The following is a 20,094-nucleotide window of genomic DNA, read 5'->3' as shown; positions in this document are numbered from 1 at the left end:
ACAGTCAGAAGGTATATCAATAGCCAGATGGCAGTAAGCGCTGTGCAGAACAACTGAACAGGGTGGGGGCAGGTGATGTATGGTCAGGGAAGGCTTCACTGAAAAGATGACATTTGAACAGAGACCTGAAGGAAATTAAAAAGGACAGGGGGGAGTGGTAGAAGATGAGGTCAGAAGTGAAGATGGAGTCATGGGGAGAGAAGGGGAGACCATGGAGGCCAATGTGTGGCTTCCAGCCCTACTCTAAGAGAGATGGGAAGGTTTTGAGCTGGGCAGTGAGAAGAACTGGTTTTCTTTTTTAAAGGATCACTCTGGCTACTATGATGAGAATAGATTTTAGGGGAGGAAGGGCAGGAGCAGGAGACCAGTTAGTGGGCTACTGCAATCATGAGGCAAAAGGAGACGGTGGCACAAACTGGGGTGACAGCAGAAGTAGCAAGAGGCGGTCAGACTCTAAATATATTTTGAAGGTAGAAACAATAGGGTTTACTGATGAACTAGATGTGGGCTGTGAAACAGTTGAGGGACTCGGGACCACTTTGGGTTTGGCTTGACAAAATGTAATGGTACAGTTGCCACTTTCTGAGACGGGGAAACCTGGAAGAACATCTGGTTTGGGAGAAACAAACAAACAAACAAACAAAAACCAAGAGATTAGTTTCAGAAAGTTAAATGTGAAATGACTATGGCAATGAAAAGAAGATAGCCATCTATCTGAGACATGGTTTTGGAAAGAAGATTGGGTGATAGCGACAAACACTATGAAAAATGGCTACGTATACGGTGTTACGAGAGCGCATTAGAGTAATGCATTTGGCAGCTGGAAACCAGGCGATGTCAGGGAGGGCTGTCAAGGAGCTACACTGTTTATGAAGGGCAGGAAACAGCTTTTTGAAAGTGAGAGAACACTTCCAGTAAAAAGAATAACACGTATGAAGCCCAGAAGCAAGAGAACATTCCAAGAACTAGCATAAAAGAACGGTAAAAAATGAGACTGCAGAGTTAAGCAGGGGTATACCAGGTAAAAGATGTTTGAATTCAATCCTGAGAGTGATAAGGAATAACTCACTGAAGAGGGTACAGTTGTGAAAAATGCAGGTGAAATCATTAAGTTTCCAAATTTGGAAAGAGTTCTTGGGCTGCTAGAGAGAAAATGTATTAGAAGAGAGCAAAACTTTACACAGCAAACTCTCCCACGGGAGACTGGAGATTGTGCAAATAGGGATGAGGTAGGCGAACTAATGCAAGAATCAGTAAAATTTGGTGATGAAATGTGAGATACAAGGAATCAGGACCAGTAAGGATGACAACCAGGTTTCTAACGTGGGAACCTGGGTGGGGGGTGTTGCCATTTCCTAGGTTACAGAAGCTCAGAAGAAAATCAAAGGGAAAACTCTCTGGGCCACGCTGAATTTAATTAAGGAGCATGCTGAAGTGGAGATCTCAAACAAATGATTGAAAACACTTGTTTTTTCATCTATCTGATTCTCAGACGAGTGCTCTGGAATGGAAATGAGGATCTGGGACTCCAAAATAAAGACAGCAACTCCAGTTACAAGCGTAAATGTTATCTCTCAGGAAGACAGTGCACAGTGAGAAGAGAAAAGAGTCAAAGAACAGGTAGGAAAACCAAAATTTCATGGGTGGAGAGATGAAGTCTGGTCCACCAAGGAGACCATGGAGAAGAGGCCAGAAGCTAGAAGGAAAAACAGACGTGTGTTGTCATGAAAGTCAAGGGAACAAAATGATTCAGGAAGGAGGGAGTTCTTCATGGTAGCAAAGTCAAATATAAAAGAATGATTGAACAATGTCCTCTGGGTTTTTCACTGAGTGTGTAACCTCAGGCCATTCCCTCAACTCTTTCAGACTCAGCTTCCTCATCTACACAAGAACGTTCTGGTACCCACCATGCCCAGTTGTTGTGAGGACACATGGTGATGCATACAAAGGACCTGGTACAGTGTTAGACACACTAGGCACTAAAACACATGCTCTATTCTTATTGTCCCACGTCTTATGTCAGACAAGCAGGTTAGGTAATAAGGAAAAAGGGGGGTAAAAGTATGAAGCCACATGGGACCAATGGCCTTGGAGCACACTATGCATTTTAAAAAACAGCAAGGGGAAGAGGAAAAAAATCTAGTCTTTTTCCTTTTTTTCTACCTCTCTCCTAATATTTCCTTTCCACTAAATGCAGATTGTAATGCAGAAATTCCCTAGAGCCTGTCAAAGGGACCTTTTAAGTATATTTAGTATTCACACAAAGAACTGTGCTGGTGCAGGTATTTACCATAACCGTCATGAGCTTGTGATCTATGTGTTACATTCTTAAGAAGCGCAGCTTAAACTCATGAGCAGTTCACAGATAAATGAATGAATGTTCTGTAGAAACTCGATCTATCGATCAGTGATTTCAAAATTTCTTCCAACAGGTTTTGACATGATAAGCCAGGTAATGTTTATCAAATGAAATATTCTAACTACATGATTAAGAAGACCTTTGGACAACCAAACTGACTTTCAGGTTAGTTTCGACACTGACGAAATGATAGTCACCGAGAAGTTTCCCAGAGGCATATACTTTCCCATCAAGGATTGAGGTTCTACCCTTTCTTGCTCTCATCTCCTCAGGCACGAGGGCAGGTGGAACTGGGAAAACTGTCTCCAACACTTGCTTTTCTACTGTGAAAAACATCGTGCTTCACATAGAAGAATTCCACTGATTGTTTTTTGTATCTAAACTATTCCCGTCTTTCCAGTGTAATTTCTAAAGCTTTTTTGCTTTAGGATTGACTTAGCAATTCTTTCAATGCAGCTCTCAATGTACAAGCCTGCACTCTAATCCCTTCCCTATCTGCTTATTTTGTGATACATCCATCAAAATCAAGCCTCCCAGGAAAGTCCTAACTAACGGGGATCTCGATCTTCTTATACTCATTTAGACACATTTCTCTTTTCCATTCAACTCAGCGGTGGTTAGTGATACTGAAGCTTATCTGGTGGCATCTTGCTCTAGAATTGAAACCATGAAAGAAGTATTTCTTGTTCCAGTCTTTGTGTGTGTGAGTACACGTGGAAGGGAGACAATAGACGAGGGATACACACACTTGGTGCTCTCTGTCCCAAAGAAAGCAAAAGACCTGGGAGGAGAATGGGGCAGCCCTTTCTTTCTGAGCATTTGGGACCAGTGAGAGCAGCCTTCCACACCTGGGCCACCAGGGAGTAACTCGGCCACTACACAGGATGTTAAGAACTTCTCCTTCATGTTCCATGTCTTCTCTGGGTCCTCCAGTCACACCCTCCATGAACTGGAGGATCCTAATAACCGAGGGAACGAATTCACTATTTCTGCTGTAATCAAACAGAAAGAGAACTGGTAATCATTTTCTTCCTTCTGTTCTTGCCAAGTATCCAACAGAAAACCTATTTAAGATGACTACCAGGGCTGAAAAAGAAATAAGCAAAATATCTATTTTGGGAATACTTACATTTTTCTTTAATTCCATAAGTTAGCTTCTAACATTCATAAGTGCCATGAGGATTCTGATAAAACAGTAAGTCTGATTTCAAATCCCTTGTTTTTATACCATACCACATATCTACAGCACAGAATGAAGGCAATCCAAGGATATGAGACTAGAACTTTCCATCCATTATCACACCTCATTCAACACAAAGTCTATGGGATTACTAATAATCCAGCAGTTTATTAATGCTTTTTATACTTTACTTGCTCTATTCATTCCCATCCTATAGCCTATCAGATTCTCTGATGGTGCCTTCTCTACTGTTCACATGGCTTCCTGATGTTTGAAATTACTTCCCACTACAAAAGCTATCAAACTGACTTATGTCTTCCATTTTGTCGTCTATGAGAAAAGTTTCCTAACTAAATAAAAATGAATTTCTCCATCATTAATCTAATCAAAAAGCTGCTGTGCCACAAGAAAGAACAATAAACAAAATAAAAACAGGTGCTTTACAGTATAGAGAGCATTTTTTAGAATAATTTATATAATTTGACTCTCATTGCCCAGAGAGATTAAATAACTAACGTCCTTGAACCAAACACCAAATAGGTGACAGAGCTGAAACTATAAGGTGACCACCAAGTCTGAAAGCACAGACAATACAATTTGATAACATACTGTAATATTATATCATTAAGCCATTTATTGTGTATTCACCTAGGTTTCCAGACTTGGTGGCCACCCTGTAAAATCTAGATCTTCTGGCCATACCTGTTTGCCTTGATTCCCCGCAAGTTTTACTCCCAAGTGCTAAAGAAGGCAGCAGTCAATGGAAAATACCATCTTAAACTGGATGCTATTTAAAAATTTACAAATCGGCTTTCATATTCTGTACTCCAACTTATTTTCACAACCATCCTGTGTGTGTAGATTAAAAGAAGCAATTAATACTTTCTCAGGTGCCTGCCACATGAAGTCTCACTTTCTGTGAGGGCATGAAGTACAGTACTTTATCTACATTAACTCACTTAATCCGGGCACCAGCCCCATGAGGTATTCTAATCCTTTTCTTACAAATAAGGAAACTGAAGATTTTAAGAGGACAAGTGACCAGCCCAGTGTCACACAGTTAGGCGGTGGAGGAGCAAGGATAAGGCAAGGTCTTCTGACTCCAGCTGCAGTACTCTTTCCACCGCCTGTGCAAAGCATTCTTTACATGTTTCATAAAGTGCCACATACTGACCATATCACTGCCTTCTTCCACGGAGAGACTTCTCCCTCACTGCTTCCAAAAACTGGTCATAAACAAATCTGCAGTCTAAGCTGACAAGAAGAAAAAAGCTCCTCAACCTGAGTTAACAAATACAGCTTAGGATATTGCCCGGCAAGCACTAGAGGAATGTCAGCTAGGCTTACTATTATATTGGAAAGACTGAGTCTTTTAATAAATATAAGCATAAAACATCTCATCAAAGCTAGAAAAAAGATTTACTTCATTTTTATTTTATTTCAAATTCATAAAGTTCCTCATCGTCACACCACTGCCACTTTTAAAATATACTACAAACAAAAAGCTTTTGAAGAGTTAATAATACTGGCTCCCTTGAAGTATTCCTTCTTTCTAATGTAATAGTTCCATATGACAATATTCTTTTTTTCAAGTAGTTCTTTAATACTAACAGAATCCCTCCCTATGCATGTCAAGTCAGTGTGAAGCGTCACTTTTCGTTTAGACTAAAACTTTAACTTTGGGAAATTTACAATAAGAGTTGTGTAAGATCATAAGCATATTTCATAATCAAGACTAGACAAAAGCACTCTTACTCCCAACTGAAAACAACTCAAAATGAATTCAACAAACTACATCTGTCTTGAGGCATGGAGATGTCATGAAAAGAGCCTTGAATTACATGCCAAAAAAACAAGGTTCAAGTCCCACCTCTTGAGACTAACTAAGCTTGTGACCTGAGCATGTCCTTAAACCTTTCTGGGGCTCAGAGTCCATCATATCTACTTTACCTAACTTGGAAGGTGTTTTGTGATCTTAAAAGATGTCAGGATCCAAAAGGGCTCCTCACCCCTTACCTGGGACAAAGAAAGTTGGTTTCAGACTCTTCTGATCAAAGGGCCAGGGGATTGAAGTAGAAACTGACAACATTTTCCAATCTGGTTTAAGTAAACCATCACCAGCCCAGAGGTAAATGTGAAATAACTGGAGAAGCCAGGAGAGAAGTGAATTCCCTATCGTCCACTAGGTAAGTTATCCAGAGCACTTAAACAGCAAATCTATACCACAAATGGGCTTTGTAACAGTTTTACAGAAATTGGATCACAATGAACTGGTTATGATTAAATCATTTTTAAAAATTAGCCTGGCCTGGAAATCCAGCCCCTGAATGTCATTCTATAGGAAACTGTATCCCATAATTCAATTCAGAAATTCAAACTCTGGGAATGGATCTTTTCTCTTTCCAGCTCCAAGAGCTAACAGAGACTCCCTTCTCATCGTCTTTCACTCTTTGGTCTTGTGGCCACTCAGATGTGAGATATCAGATGAGGACAGTCAGGCTGTATCAAGTATAAACCACCTTTCACTTTTTTTTGGTGGGGAGGTCACAACACATTCCTATTTGTAATCTCACTTTATCTACAATTGCCCACTGTATATACAAATAGTATTTGTAGGACAAATACTATTATTACTCCCATTTTAGGAACAAGGAAGCTGAAGTACAGAAATGTACGTGACTTGTCCAAGGTCACAGCCTGGCAGAACGAGGATTAGAAGACCTTTATTTCCCAGCCCAACACTCTTATCAATGAAATACTAACTGCTGAGAAAAGGGAAGAAGGAAATGAAGGTGACTGTGATTTACTGAGACTTAACTTTTAGACTAATTTTGTCTGGCTTCGTGAGTTTTCGTTAATTCCTTCTTCATTGTTGCCTGATGAGTTAGTCACTAAAACCATCAGATCAGACAGTATAAATTATTTTATATTATTTCCTCATTGTTACAGATAGATGTTCAACTTTAAGTGTTTCATAATAAAATGACTCAGAGACTAAGCCAGCCCAATCTACATTAGTCACTTGCTGAACTGTTTGAGTTTTGTGCAAAACTCTTAGGAGGTGGTGGCAGAAATAAACATTTACCAAGAAGATGACTGAATTAAAGACAAAAAGTGAATGTAAAACTTACACATTTTCCCTTCTAGCTTAAGCTGTGGCATAAGAGAATAAACATGAGGAAACACAATACAAGTCACCTATCACCGTTTATTCCGAGTTCAGGTGGTTTAAAAGAATTCATCAGTTTTAATCAGCATGTGGTGGACATTTTCATGACAAGAGAAAGAAGTTAAAAGTTAACAGGACAGAACACTTAAGACCTTGCCTTTATACAGCACTTTTACCTCTCAAGTGCTTTCACATACGTTATCTCATTTTTTAATCAAGAAATCTCTCTGCAATAGGTAGGGACAGATATTGCTAAGGTCATTTTGCCAACCGGCTTGAGGTCACACAGCTTCTCAGTAGAAAGCTGTGAAAGAAAACTCAACAGTTAAATTGAACATCAACACCAAACAACTTACTGTTGTAAGGAGATCTCACAGACTTTATATTACAAAGGCAAAGCACTTTAATTCCATGTTCTGGCACAGGAATACCATTACTATTATGGAAAATGTGGCATGACATATTCTAATTTCATCTATATTATTTATAGGTGCTTTAAATAATATATTATGAATTTCTTCTAAGAAAAAAAGCAAACATAAGATGTTCTTGCTGTGGCTTTTTAAAACAGTGTAACCATATCTGATACATCAAATTTAATTTCTGATTTTGCAAGAGGGATGCTCTGAGCACATTCAGGATTTAGTCCGTTTAGAGTTCTGATTCACTACTTCACGCGGCCTTATTGGCTTCTGTTTCATGGTGGGGGCTAAAATAAACCTGAGGGTGACAGAGAGTAACCAGATGGGTGGAATGGGTTTGCTCCTTGGTACCAGTAACATTCCAAGAACCACAAACAGATGAGGAAATTGGAAGGCAGGCACTGAAGCATGTGAGACCCTGGGTGTCAGTTAAGGGGAGGGTAAAAAGCAAGAAAAGTCAGGATGTCTAAAAATCAATCGTGTGATGTAATCATATTAAACTTTGTGGTTATTGTTTCCAATTTTAAGTAACATTGACTTGGTCTTTCTAAATACCATTTTCTATTAGAAAATAATTAAATGATTATTTTAAGATGAAATAAAGAAGAGAAAAATAATTAAACTGACTTGGTGTATTACTCAAGTCCATGAGAAATACACATAAGGCTTTTCACTATTTTAAAGAATGCTCTATGATGTGACATAAATTTCCCTTTAAGAAAAGGAAGAAGAGGAAGCCCAGAAAGAAATGAAATTCAAAAGCTCAAATGGTTAAAATATCAGGTTGGTCATGACACAAAAGAATGAAAGCTCAAGTGTCATGACTGCTAGAAGCTTGATGCGTCAAGAGAGAAACAGAATAAAAAGAAACCCTCACCATCCCCTCAGCGGCAGTTCACTGGGCTCTGGCTCCACTTCAAAATAAAGTGCTTTTCCTTACCAATACAACTGCAGATTCACCCAGGGCTGGAAAAAATACTGCTTTCTCTCTGTGCACAAGGGTATATAATTATGCTATTTATTGAACTATCTTGCTTACATCATTAAGTAATTTTTGTTTACTTTAGACAACATCAAAAGTTAATCCTGAATTACCAAAGTTTTTACTTAGTTGTCTGGTCTTTATCTCTAGTATAACCCCTTCCATTGCCATTAACTAGCATATGTTGCAGGGCACAATCTCTTTCTCGTTCCTACAGATTTACTGATCCAGGATTTCACATCCAACTGGCCAAATGCCATGCTTCTTGTGGCCTCAGGACTGGCCTGGTCTTCCAGATTCTGCCCAATCCTTTCTGCTTACAACACTATGAGCACCAAGTTCCCCCAAAATCCCTTCTGCTCTCATTACCAGAAGACTCCTGCTAAGGAAAGAGGCCCTTCCTTCAAACTCTCAAGGACATACAATCTCTGGCCTTTCCCAATGGTTTCCAGCTGCCTACACTGTTCTCTATATTTAACTCAAAATTCTTCTTCAGATATAATTTAAATTTTTTAAATTTATTTTTATGTTATTTTATTTTGGGGTGAGGGAGGTAATTAAGTTTACTTACTTATTCATTATTTATTTTTAGAGGAGGTACTGGAGACTGAACCCAGGACCTCATGCATGCTAAGCGTGTGCTCTACCATTGGAGCTACATCCTACCCTCTAGATACTGTTTAAATCTGATCACAGGCAATGACTTCTCCCATAGAGAATTCTCTGGACAACTTGATAAATGTGTTTGACAGAACCGTTTCAGGGGCTTTCACGCAATCACTTTTCAGTGTTTCCAAAACTCTGATCTATACTCTGTCACCCTCACTTTAAGAAGAAACTGAGTCTCAGGGTTAGAGGGTAGAAAAGTGAGAGTTTAAGCAAAGGCTCTTTTCCCTTATCCTGAATATCTTAAGCAAGCTATTCACTATTAATATTATTCTGTAGCTATTTTATATACACATGTCAAGAGGCTTTCATATGTTCACTAGGCTAAGCATACTACTGGCACTAACTGAACAGCATAAATATGAGATTAATAAATAAGCAACTGCTTCCAACTCCACACTTTGCAAGTGCATTCATTTTACAGGGAACATTAACATCTGGTGATCGATTCCCCAGTTCAATCTATTTCTCCAACTCTCTTCTGCAGTTACCCCATGTCCTTTCGCTGCCCAGTAGCACCACTGCCAGACATGGGGAAAGGCTGACATCTTAAGATCTTAAATACTTACCAATTATGGTGAAAAGTTTGACATGGAAGGAGGCTAAGGTGATTATTTAAAGTAAGCTTTGGTGGGGGGGGAGGGCTAAATTAGGGGTTTGGGATTAACAGATACATACTACTATGTATAAAATAAACAATAAGGACCTACTGTATAGCACAGGGAACTGTATTAGGTATCTTGTAATAACTTATAATGGAAAAGAATCTGAGAAAGAATACATATATATGTGTATGTTAGATGTGTGTGTATATGTATGTGTATATATATATGTTAGTTTCAGGTGTACAGGTATCACTTTGTTGTATACCTGAAACTAACATAACATTGTAAATCAACTATACTACAATTTTTATGAAAAGTAAAAAAAAAACCCTTATATATGTATGTATGTATGTGTGTATGTGTATATATATGTGTATATATATTTGTATTTATATATATATATATATTTGTATTTATATATATATATATATAAAATGAGGGTTTGCTGCTACATAAGGACTATGCCCAATGTCAGAAATAAGCAGGAGTGTGCTGTACTAAAGAACATTCACATCATTTAAAGTAATTCAAGTAATTAGCTGTCAGGACTGCCCGGTGCCATTGAGGCCAAGGTGCTCCACACTCACTGAGTGTTACATGAATCAGGCCTTTCAAGGTCTGCACACACTCCTGTCCACACTGCTGCTGTGTCCTTTCTGCCTCTTCTGTCCCCTCCTCTCTGCGTTTCCTTCTGTCTGCTCTCCTGAGTCTACTCTCCACACAGGGGTCTTGTTTGCTTTAGAGGTTCTGACAGCCAACAAACACCCCTTGTTTTTAAAAAGTTTTCCTTCGTCTTTTTCACTGCTGGAATAATGCAGAGTCTTTTCAGAGGCCTGGCCCCTTCCTGGTCTTCTGCACAGAAATCTCTTGTAGGCCCATTTCAGGTAGGGAGTTTGATGTACTGCCCAGTAGCCTGGATGCCACAAAATCCCTTCCGCACACCTCTGGGCCCATCTCTTAGCTTCCTCTGTAAGATAAAGGGGTTGAGACCATAGGAGCATTTTTCTAAAGTGGGTTCTGTAGAGTAGCAGTCCTTCCTCCAAAGAGGTTTTCAAATAAGTTTAGGAAATTACTAAATATCCCTCCTTTAGAGAATCACAATGCATAAAAGCATATTAAAGGCTTTACAGTCTTTAAGGAAATTCTTTTAATCAAGCATTCCCCAAATTTATTTGACCACAAAATCCTTTTTTTCCTATTATACTTACTCACATCCTGATTAATTGGTATTATGGAGCAAACTTTTGGAAATGCTGCATTCGAGGCACGTTAAGGCCCAGTAGAGTGTAAACATTTTCTCATTCTAAATAAAATCCAACACTTAACACCCTCGAAACACGAAGATGGATTTCTATAAACTATCCATGTAAATCAGTCTCAACATAGCACAGACCAGAATGTTCACCTATTAGCAGCCACATGACTGGGTAACCTAAGAGATATATCTGGATTCTTTCCTATAGAGGGAACTCACTTAGTGAAACACTATATCCAGACCTAACTCTCTCCGTGTATTAGACAAAATGCTACCACACACAACCTTACTTTGGGAATAACTGCAGTGGGAGCTCTAAAGCAATGGAACAGAAATGAATTACCAGTAATCACAGACAGAGTCACATTCCGGGGCCAAGAGGCTGAAGAGTAAATACCTGCAATAACCTTTTTTTCCCATGGTCAGTTTCCACGCCTGGGCAATATTCCCATAGACGAAAAGGCTCGTATCTTTGACAAGAAAGATGTTAAGAGACCACACACCATTCTGGAGCACCAAGTGCTGGGGGCAGGGCGTGGAGAAGAAGGTGTTCTGCAGTACTTTCCCATCTGGCGCCAAGAGCTCTTCCCTAAGTCCACTTTTATCCCTCGTATTCTTGCTGTTCTGCTGACAACAGTTATTTCTCTCACGCTCAGGAATCTTCTGTCCTCAAATGTCATCATCCCAAATGAATTTCCCCTCCTTCCTCTTTTGTCAGTGACTCACAATGTGGGGTGCATCCTTGCATTCAGGCAGCAGATGATCATATCCAATAACGCTGCCCTGGAACTTTCTTCAGATGTTATAAATTATTAGCTTTCCCAGTGAGAAATACTCCCCAAATCTGGTTTAACTAAAATAGTGACTCCCCGCTTGAAAGATACGCCATATGATTTCATGTTAAAGTAGTAGATGTTAAGTTAACTCTAAAACAGGATTTACAAAAGGCAAAGCTCACCAGCTGATAAAGGGTGAAGAGTGAGGAAACACAGGGAAATATGTCAAAAACATTTTAAACTAGTTGCATGATGTCAAGGCTGAAGTTAAGCTATACCTTTGACCCATCTCATTCTTTTATTATATTTAAGATTGTGCTGGTTTCAACAGCTTAAGTGACGTATATTTCCACTCTTCTAACTCTCAACACACTAGTTTAAAAAGGCAGATTAAATGTTCAGGTTAGTTTCTCAAGTAAAATCACAGTACACAGGGCATATCCACGAACAAATTTTTAAGAAAAAACGCAAGTAAAATGATCCCACAACTAATTGCTCCTGCTAGGTTAAGAAGAAAAATGTTCACCCTCCTAGGCTTTTGATAGGAATTGTTATAAAACACTGACTTAAAGAAACACAAAAAAAAAAATGTGGCAGAAATCTGATTTAAATACTTTAAAATCTTAGGTAATCTATAAGATGCACATAGAAGAAAAGAAAGTAGGAGGAAAAGTGAAAAAGTACAAATGCTCCAGATTTTCCAATAAATTAATATGCTAAAGTAGCAAATACGAAAAGAACAATAAACAGGTAAAATCTAACAATTCTTTTAATATTTAAAGTTTGTTACAATAAAATTGCACAATTAAGTATCATGATAAAATAAATGTCAAAGTATAACGTGAATCTCAGGCTTTAGTAGTTACTTTTGTTTAACTCATCAAAAAGCACAGAAAATGTATATTTGACCGCCGACTGCTAATAATATCTGTAACTGATCTGAACCTGTTGGGCCATTTGTCATTTAGCTTTGCAGGGCCGGGGTGGGGGGAGGGGAGGGCATCCTTTTTCACTGTGAGAAGTAAGGTTATAGAACAGTTGCAAGGACCACACCCATGATAGTGGTTGGACCCTCTATTGTCTCCTGTTTGAAAAAACACGTATCTGAGAATAAGATCTGAGGACTCCTTGAACTAAGCAGATGCCCGCCCTCTGGAATCAGGAGTTCCACAAGATGAGACTCCAGGTTTAGTTTAAAATCATCACATAAACCCAGAACCAGAAATACACAGTACACAGTATTAGCACTGTTTATTCAAGACATGATAAAGAGTCTCACTTCAAGAGGGATAAGTCATTTGATGAGTGGTATGGCTTCAGAAGCAGAGTATCAATAATGAAATTATTTGCAGAATATCAGTAATGAAATTATTCTTAAATCAACTTCTGTCTTAACTTGCTTTACTAAACATAGTTCCTGGCACATGGTAGACATTCATATCTGTGAATGAATGAATCTGAGACCAGTCTGAGGCAGGTTACTCAACTACTTTACATGCTTTAAACTTTTTAAAAATAAAAGTTTGCTTTCTCTGGCTTAATTTCTCAAATGAAGTCTCTGAATTGATCAAGGCACTCTGAAACTCTGCCACAGAGAAAATTTTTAAAAAGATGTTTCCTTTTCATGCAAAAGTCGCACAGAGAACTTATATATCACGACCCTCACATTGAGGCTCACTTGACTTTCATCTTAGATTAAGTATCACTTCATCAGGAAGGACTCCCCAGCACCCCCAAGCAGACATTATGCCCCTGAGTTATTCACTCTCCTTGAATATTTTATTTTCCCTTTGTAGTACACAGCACAACAGTCACTCAGTAACATCTGTATTGCTGTATGTTAAATGTCTGTCTCCCTTTCTAGACTTCAGACATTCTGACAGTGGGGTCATGTGGGCTTTGCTGACTGATCTCCTATTTCTTGCACCTAGAAGTACCTGGCACATAGGTGTTTAGAAAATACGTATTCAGTGAAGGTTTGAGAAAAAAAAAAAGCCAGCCAACGGAGCTCCTTCAAAGTACTCAAATAATAAAAGCTTAGAAATCAAGGAAGGGAACATTAGGTCATCAAAAGCTGACGTTCAGAACATCACTCTGTTCTCAACATGAAACTGAGAAAAGTTTTTCCCTAGCAGTAATGGCGATAAAAGAAGTAAGTGTATCATAGCAGATCTATGTGCCATTTTACAGCTTTCAAAACACTTTCATCATATGCGTGGTCTCATGACTGAAAGTCTTGGAAGAGCTCATACAGAACTCTTTGTGGTTCAACATGTTTTAAAGAGTTGTGACAGATATATAACCTATTTATCTTGTTTTCATAAATGACTTACAGACTGTCCGGGAATTTTTCCTTTTTTTTTTTTTAAGTGCTCACTGCATAATATTCCCTCTACCAAATAGCTGGGGCAAAGTCTTATTTTTTTTTTTTAAGCTTCAGAGCACTGAAATAAATACTGATTCCAAATAAAATCTTCAGACACTGTAGAATATAGCAGCTCTATTTTCTCAAAGAACAAAGACAGGCAATCTGAAACCATCTGTTGAATGCCAAAGGGACTTCCCAGGCACTGCTGGTAAACTGAGCCACCCCTCTAAGGTTCCAAGGTAAAATTCTAAAACCTTTTCAGAAGTGTATTGCCTTCAGAATTCTGTGCAGGTGAAAGCAGGAGAGAAACATTTATTTAAATAATAAATCTGAATGCTTTTTGATGATGAAAATAAAAGTGTATCTTTCTATGACGATATGAAAGTTTATAAGCAAAAAGACCACAGGGTAGATCAGAATCTTGGCAAATGATACAGTAATAGAGAAACTGCAGCTCTTAAAAGTCTGTAACAGAGGAGAAGTTAAATAGAACTCATATGGATTCCTCTCACCCATATTCTTTCTTAATAATCTGACTTAAAACAATGTGTTTGTTTTAGAGGTCATTAATACCATATTGTAACTTAACTAGCTTATATCTAACCCTATATGATTCTTGAATTCCAGAGTAGGATGGGTCAAAGCCAATAAAAGTTTTATTTCAAAGTCCTGAAATAAAGTAAGCAAAGCAAAGTACTTGTTTTTTAAAAAGATCCTGTTCCACCTTCCTAAGGAGTATGTTGGGAAATCTGGGTTTGCAATAACATAGTATCTTTATCTCCATCAAATTTTATGAATGTCAAAAGTATTTGATACACAGTATCTAATCTGATTCACATAATAATCTTGTGAAATAAGCAGGCCAGGAATTTTATAGATGAAGAACATGAGGTTCCAAGAGGTTAAGTTTCTTGACCCAGGATCATAACTTAGAAAAGGGAAACAGCAGGGTTCGAAGAGTTTCTGATCCCTAGACCATTGCTATTTCTAAAGAACCGCACCATTCCAGCCCGTCTCAAGCTACCGTTCTTTCTTGACCCCTCACTGAAACAAGCAATCAGATAGCAACGTCCGTAACTCCAAGTATACAAAGAGGACATGGTATATAAAGAGGGTAAAATATTTTCCTCAAAATAATGGCCATATCCCCACTATGCCCCCATGTGGTTTCAAGTCTTAGAAAACTTATGTAATTATGATTTGCTATTCTTGGTCTCTTATCAAGCTTAAATAGAGAGCACAATTTTGCCTACCAAAAAAAAAATAATAATAATAACAATAAACATGTTGTCTCCTCTCATAAAAGACCAGGGACCTCCCTGCTCAGCATTAGAATCACTATGTTGCTCCATAATCTAGTGTAAAGTTAGGGCTGAAAAGTTGGGGAAAAAAAAAAACAAAACTCCAAGTATAATCTTTCCAGTTTAGTAGGGTGAGGGTAATGGATGAGGCCTCAAGATGAAAGAAATGCTGTTTACTACTGAATGTGGGTGAGGGTTGCTTTGTCTTTTTCTTTTTTCTTTTCTTTTTCTTTCTTTTTTTTTTTTTTTAATGAGTGACTCAGTTTTTTGAAGGGGGAGCAAAGTCCAATTCCTTATGTAAAAATACCTTAAGTATCTGTGAATCCTAGAGTTTAACAGAAAAATTTTTAAAAAGTCCAATCAAGTTCTTCAACTTCCAAAATCTGTTTTCGTATCTATAATGTACACAGGGCTGTTACATTTGCAAAACACCAAGGTTAAAGATAGAAAGGTCTATCAAATAACCTCCATAGAATGTAAGGGTCACAGCAGGACTGATTGACACAATAGGCCTGGCTCTGATCTTTGGTAGCAAACACACTTTATAAAGTCAGCCTTGTTCTTTCAAGTCAGTGGTTTTCAACCTTGGATACATATTAGATTGAGGCTTTAAAAAAATCCCTGGTACCCCAATCCTGCTCCAAACCAATGAAATCTGAATCTCTTCAGAGTGGGGACTGGCTGATTCTAGGGGTCAGCTGGAGTTGAAAACCTCTAGTCTGAGGGCTCTGCTATCCAGTTTCAAAGACTCCAACATGATGTCATTTTCATATTTTCCTATGGAAGAAACAGTCACAGTACCAAGACTGACAGTCACAATGGTTAGAAATACCAGAATTTTACAAGCTGAATGAGTTTATTACTTGGATACAAGCAGACATTCTTAAGTGGGCTACAAATGCTACACTTAATAAATACTAACCATTAAAAAAACAAACAAACAAAAAAATGTTTCAAGAAGAAAAAAAACCAGAAAAACTGTATGTAACCATGAATCTATAACTATGTAATAATACTCACTTAAATATGGCTTAAGTATTAAACTACATTTAAAAAGGTATCTTCTACTGAATAGTAGCCAATTTTGTAAAATATTTCATGTTTGGAATTTTCCCATAGATATAAGCAAGAAAAGACAAATAAAGAAACCAGAAGTACAAGACATCCTATTACACAGGTATATGAAATCAGTTCAAAGGGGAGTTTCCACTGCTCAGAGGACAAAGGACTTCTCAGAAACATGACTGCAATCGTGTTGCTCATTTCTTACTCAACACGGTACTGCTCAAAAGGATGTTGCTATGTTCCCACCTTAACTGCCTTACGTGTTGTTCCTGTGATAGCTGGAGCCAACAAAGATAAGTTTGGCTTCTGGAAAAACCAAAGTGTCAGGCTTCTTTATTTTTAAACTTGCTCTAAAACGCTTCCCTATTATCTGATTCTATGAATTTTGCAATAGCTGCATATTAGTTCAAGCTGGAGAATGAGTAACTAAACCTGGTCTAAATTGTATGCTTAAGCAAATGTAACAATAAAAACAAGTTCTATGCAATACTTAGCATTTTATAAAAAACTACTTGCATTCGAAGGAGGCTTGGCCTAAAAAACTCGAGACCAAAAATTGCAAGGAAATCTAAAATGCATGTAATATCCGAATTAACCCTAGGTGGCCTATCTGGGAAAATATTTAAGATTCCTCTTCTATGAACTTCCTGATTAAGACGAGATTAACAGCTGCTACAGTAAGGATAAGGAGATTTTAAAGGTTAGAGAAGAATTTCGATTTTATGTTTCTATTTCTAGCCAGGGAGTTGTAACCAAATATAACCAGGTGAGTGGTGTAAACTTACATGGTTTATTGCAGACTGAACAGCCTTTACATAATGGTTTAGTTCCCGATCCATCATTGCAAATTCAACCATTGCCTTGTCCATGCTGTATTCACTACTCACTTCCGCTGGGGAAAAAAAAAAAGAAAGCAATTATTATTTTCCATTTAAAATGCCACAGCTGGAAAAAGCTGTAGCAACACAATTTATTAGTCAATGGTCTATCTGAGTGATTTCGTAAAGGTATTACATATTTTTTAAAATGTCTTCAACATATGCCTGCTTCATTCAAAATTCAAAGACACCCAGTAGAAAAAGGCTCAAAGGTAGAAAGGTTGACTCAGACTAAGACATTGAAGGCTTAGTTGAACACTTACCTGTATGATCTTAAATCAACCACCACACTCTTCTCAGCCTCCGTTCCCTCATCCACTAAAGCAGCTCAGTTAGATATCCACACACGAACCCCACAGGATTGTTAAAAATCAAATAAGGAAGATTTCCACTTCTAGTAATGGTAGGTTGGGTTATGTGGACCAATACCCCATTGAAGACAACTAAAACGACTGGAAAAAATGGGGAAAAAAGAAATCTTAAAAACAAAAGAGTCACAAGATAGTAAGAAATAATCAGGGCAAAATCTAAGGAAAACTGAAAAAGAGAAGCAGAGCACAGGACACCAAAGCCACACACCCTCCTGCAGTAAGCTGGGTCCCCACTCCTCAGAATAAAGATGAACCGGAAGTAATCCCACCCTGCTCCTCCAGGCTGCAGGGAAGTTGCCCTTGGCCACTGAACAGAACAGAGGGAAGAGGGAGAGAAAACAAACCTGTTTCTGAAAAACTGTGGTAACAAGCCAGCCCTCTTGGATTTGTCGGCTGGGTTGCCCTCACCTGAGTGGTTCTGGGAACCTAAGCTCTGATCTTGGTGGGAGGTGGTCTCACACTGAAAGTACCCACAGGTACTCCCCTCTGGAGAAGACACTTTCATTCAAGGCCTCAAATAACCCTACACATAACTGTTAAAGATAACAAGTGGACTAAGGGGGAGAACATACAGCAAAAATAAAACAAATAAACAAAACCTTATAAACCCTAAAGAACACAAGAAAACAAGTCATCAAGAGCAAGAATCAGCAGAAAGAGATCCACAAATGTTTCAGATAGTAGAATTACACATCAGAGTATGAAACAGCTATGCTTGCTATGTTCAAAAAATTAAAAGACCGCCAGGGAACAAGAGACTATAAAAAGTAACTAGTGATTGGAAAAGTGAGACGATATTCTTAAAAGTGTTTTTAAACTGTTTTCTTTTTTTTCAAGCTCTAAACAGAATATAATAGATCAGGAAAAGATAGAGAACACAGGAGAGTAAAAATTTTAATGCTAAAAAAGCTGAAAGAAATGAAAATAAAGCTGACGTCCCTAAATCACATTTGGGAACGCACACCAAAGACTGCATTCAATTACCTTAGCTCAAACAAATGTCAGTATTTCTTGTCTACTCTAAAGAACAATACGACAGATTATCTCAAAGCCATGAAATAATGTAAAATTCACTTACATTTGGCTTTTCAAAAATGATTTTCCTAAACTTTCAAATTATGCTTCAGCTGTATGATAGTCATTTTTAGAAGCACATTCCACAGCTGTATGATAGTCATTTTTAGAAGCACATTCCATAAACTATCTCCTGGGTTACCCTGCTTCTGGTAGAATACCTCTTAGCTTGTAACATCTAGACTTCAGGGAATACACATATACCTCAATATAAGTTTTGTTTGTTTGTTTCTTTTTGAGGAGTGGGAAAGGGCAGTGTTTACATAAGAAAAAACTGTATTTACATTCCCAAAATTAAATACATAACATTTTAAACAAAATGGTATATGAAGAAAGTCTCAAGTCATATTCCAAATAAAGTTCTTAGACCATCAATTACAGGTTACTGTTTTGAAAATGTCAAAACATCAATGAAGGAGACAGGCTGCAGAGCTGTTGCTGCTACCAATGCGTACCTATTGCCATATATGCTGCAACTGTTTGTTAAAAATCATATTAATTGCTTGATGATCAGGAAGAGAATTTTAAATAATTTATATCCTAATAATGGAAGGTTGTGACTTATATAGGCATTTTACTGTATACAGTTACATTTCAGTAAATTGGTTAGGGGTTTAGGGTTGACCTGTAATTTGCATTAATTTTTTCCCATTTAAAATAATGAAAAATAGACCCCTGGTTTCACACAAGCCTTATCTAGGTAAAGGAAATGATGGTGTGGGTTTTTTTCTTTTTTTATTTAGTGGAATCAGTATGTTTTATAGATATTGGATTCTGATACTGGGTAAAGTTGGTAACCTGAGCAAAGACTAATAGTATAAAGTGCTTTTTCAAAAATCCAATAATTAGAGGCAACTTCAAACTAAATAGAAACCCACTAAAGGATGTATCAGGGGCAAAAGTCCTTGAAGAATAAGAAATAAAAGTTTGTCAGGAGTTTAAATCAGTGGGAATTGACATACTGTTGGCAACCCCCCTCTGGAATTAAATGAGCTAATTTTTGAAAGCACTTAGAAATGTGCCTTCGACATTAAAAATGCTATGAGAAGGCCTGCAAAGTAAGCAGGATGATGGTTCTCATCATCAAGGTCCCATGGGTAATAGCAAGACCTGAATCAGATAGCCATTTCAAATACAAGGCCAAGGAGACTTTTCCCGCGGAGGAGAAAAAGTGAGCCATGGCTGGGCCAATATTTGATGGCAGGAAGCCCAAGGGAAGCATCTGCGGAGGCCAACGGTAGCTTACACTAAGGCTTACATTGAGGCTCCAGGGCCCGGGAATGTTGGGACAAGCTAAAGAACCAAAGTGGTGAGCAGTGCAGCCTGAGGCAACAGAGGGAAAACACCGGAAGAGAGCAGGAAGCGACTCCTGAAAAGAGCTGAGAATCACAGCACACCTGGAAGTGATGCTCAGTCAGACAGCTGCAGGCAGTTGTCTCTGCGTCTTGCTGGGGCAAAGGGCTCAGAGACCGGAGACGAAGAACCAGAAGAGACTCCCATAATGGTGTCTGGAAGAGAGGTCACGAGAACCCACTACAGCGATTTTAAGATTCGTTTTGTGATTCTTTTCGTTCTTCTTGCTAACCCTCGTTCCCCTTATTATTACAATAGCAATCTCTTTTT

The 20,094-nt window shown here is 38.2% G+C and overlaps 1 protein-coding gene across 2 annotated transcripts in view; it reads right to left on the bottom strand.

The window, feature by feature from the left end:
* The window catches only part of NSMCE2 (NSE2 (MMS21) homolog, SMC5-SMC6 complex SUMO ligase), a 206,577-nt gene that overhangs the window by 145,832 nt on the left and 40,651 nt on the right, over window positions 1–20,094 (bottom strand). For both annotated transcript variants that reach the window (XM_015242428.3, XM_006208012.4), the window contains exon 3: window positions 16,934–17,040. In XM_015242428.3, the coding sequence (XP_015097914.1) occupies window positions 16,934–17,040 (107 nt within the window). The remainder of the gene's footprint in view (window positions 1–16,933; window positions 17,041–20,094) is intronic.

This window comes from Vicugna pacos, chromosome 25 (genome assembly GCF_048564905.1).
Source record: "Vicugna pacos chromosome 25, VicPac4, whole genome shotgun sequence".
Taxonomy (NCBI): domain Eukaryota; kingdom Metazoa; phylum Chordata; class Mammalia; order Artiodactyla; family Camelidae; genus Vicugna; species Vicugna pacos.
This window is presented reverse-complemented; position numbering and strand designations above follow the sequence as displayed.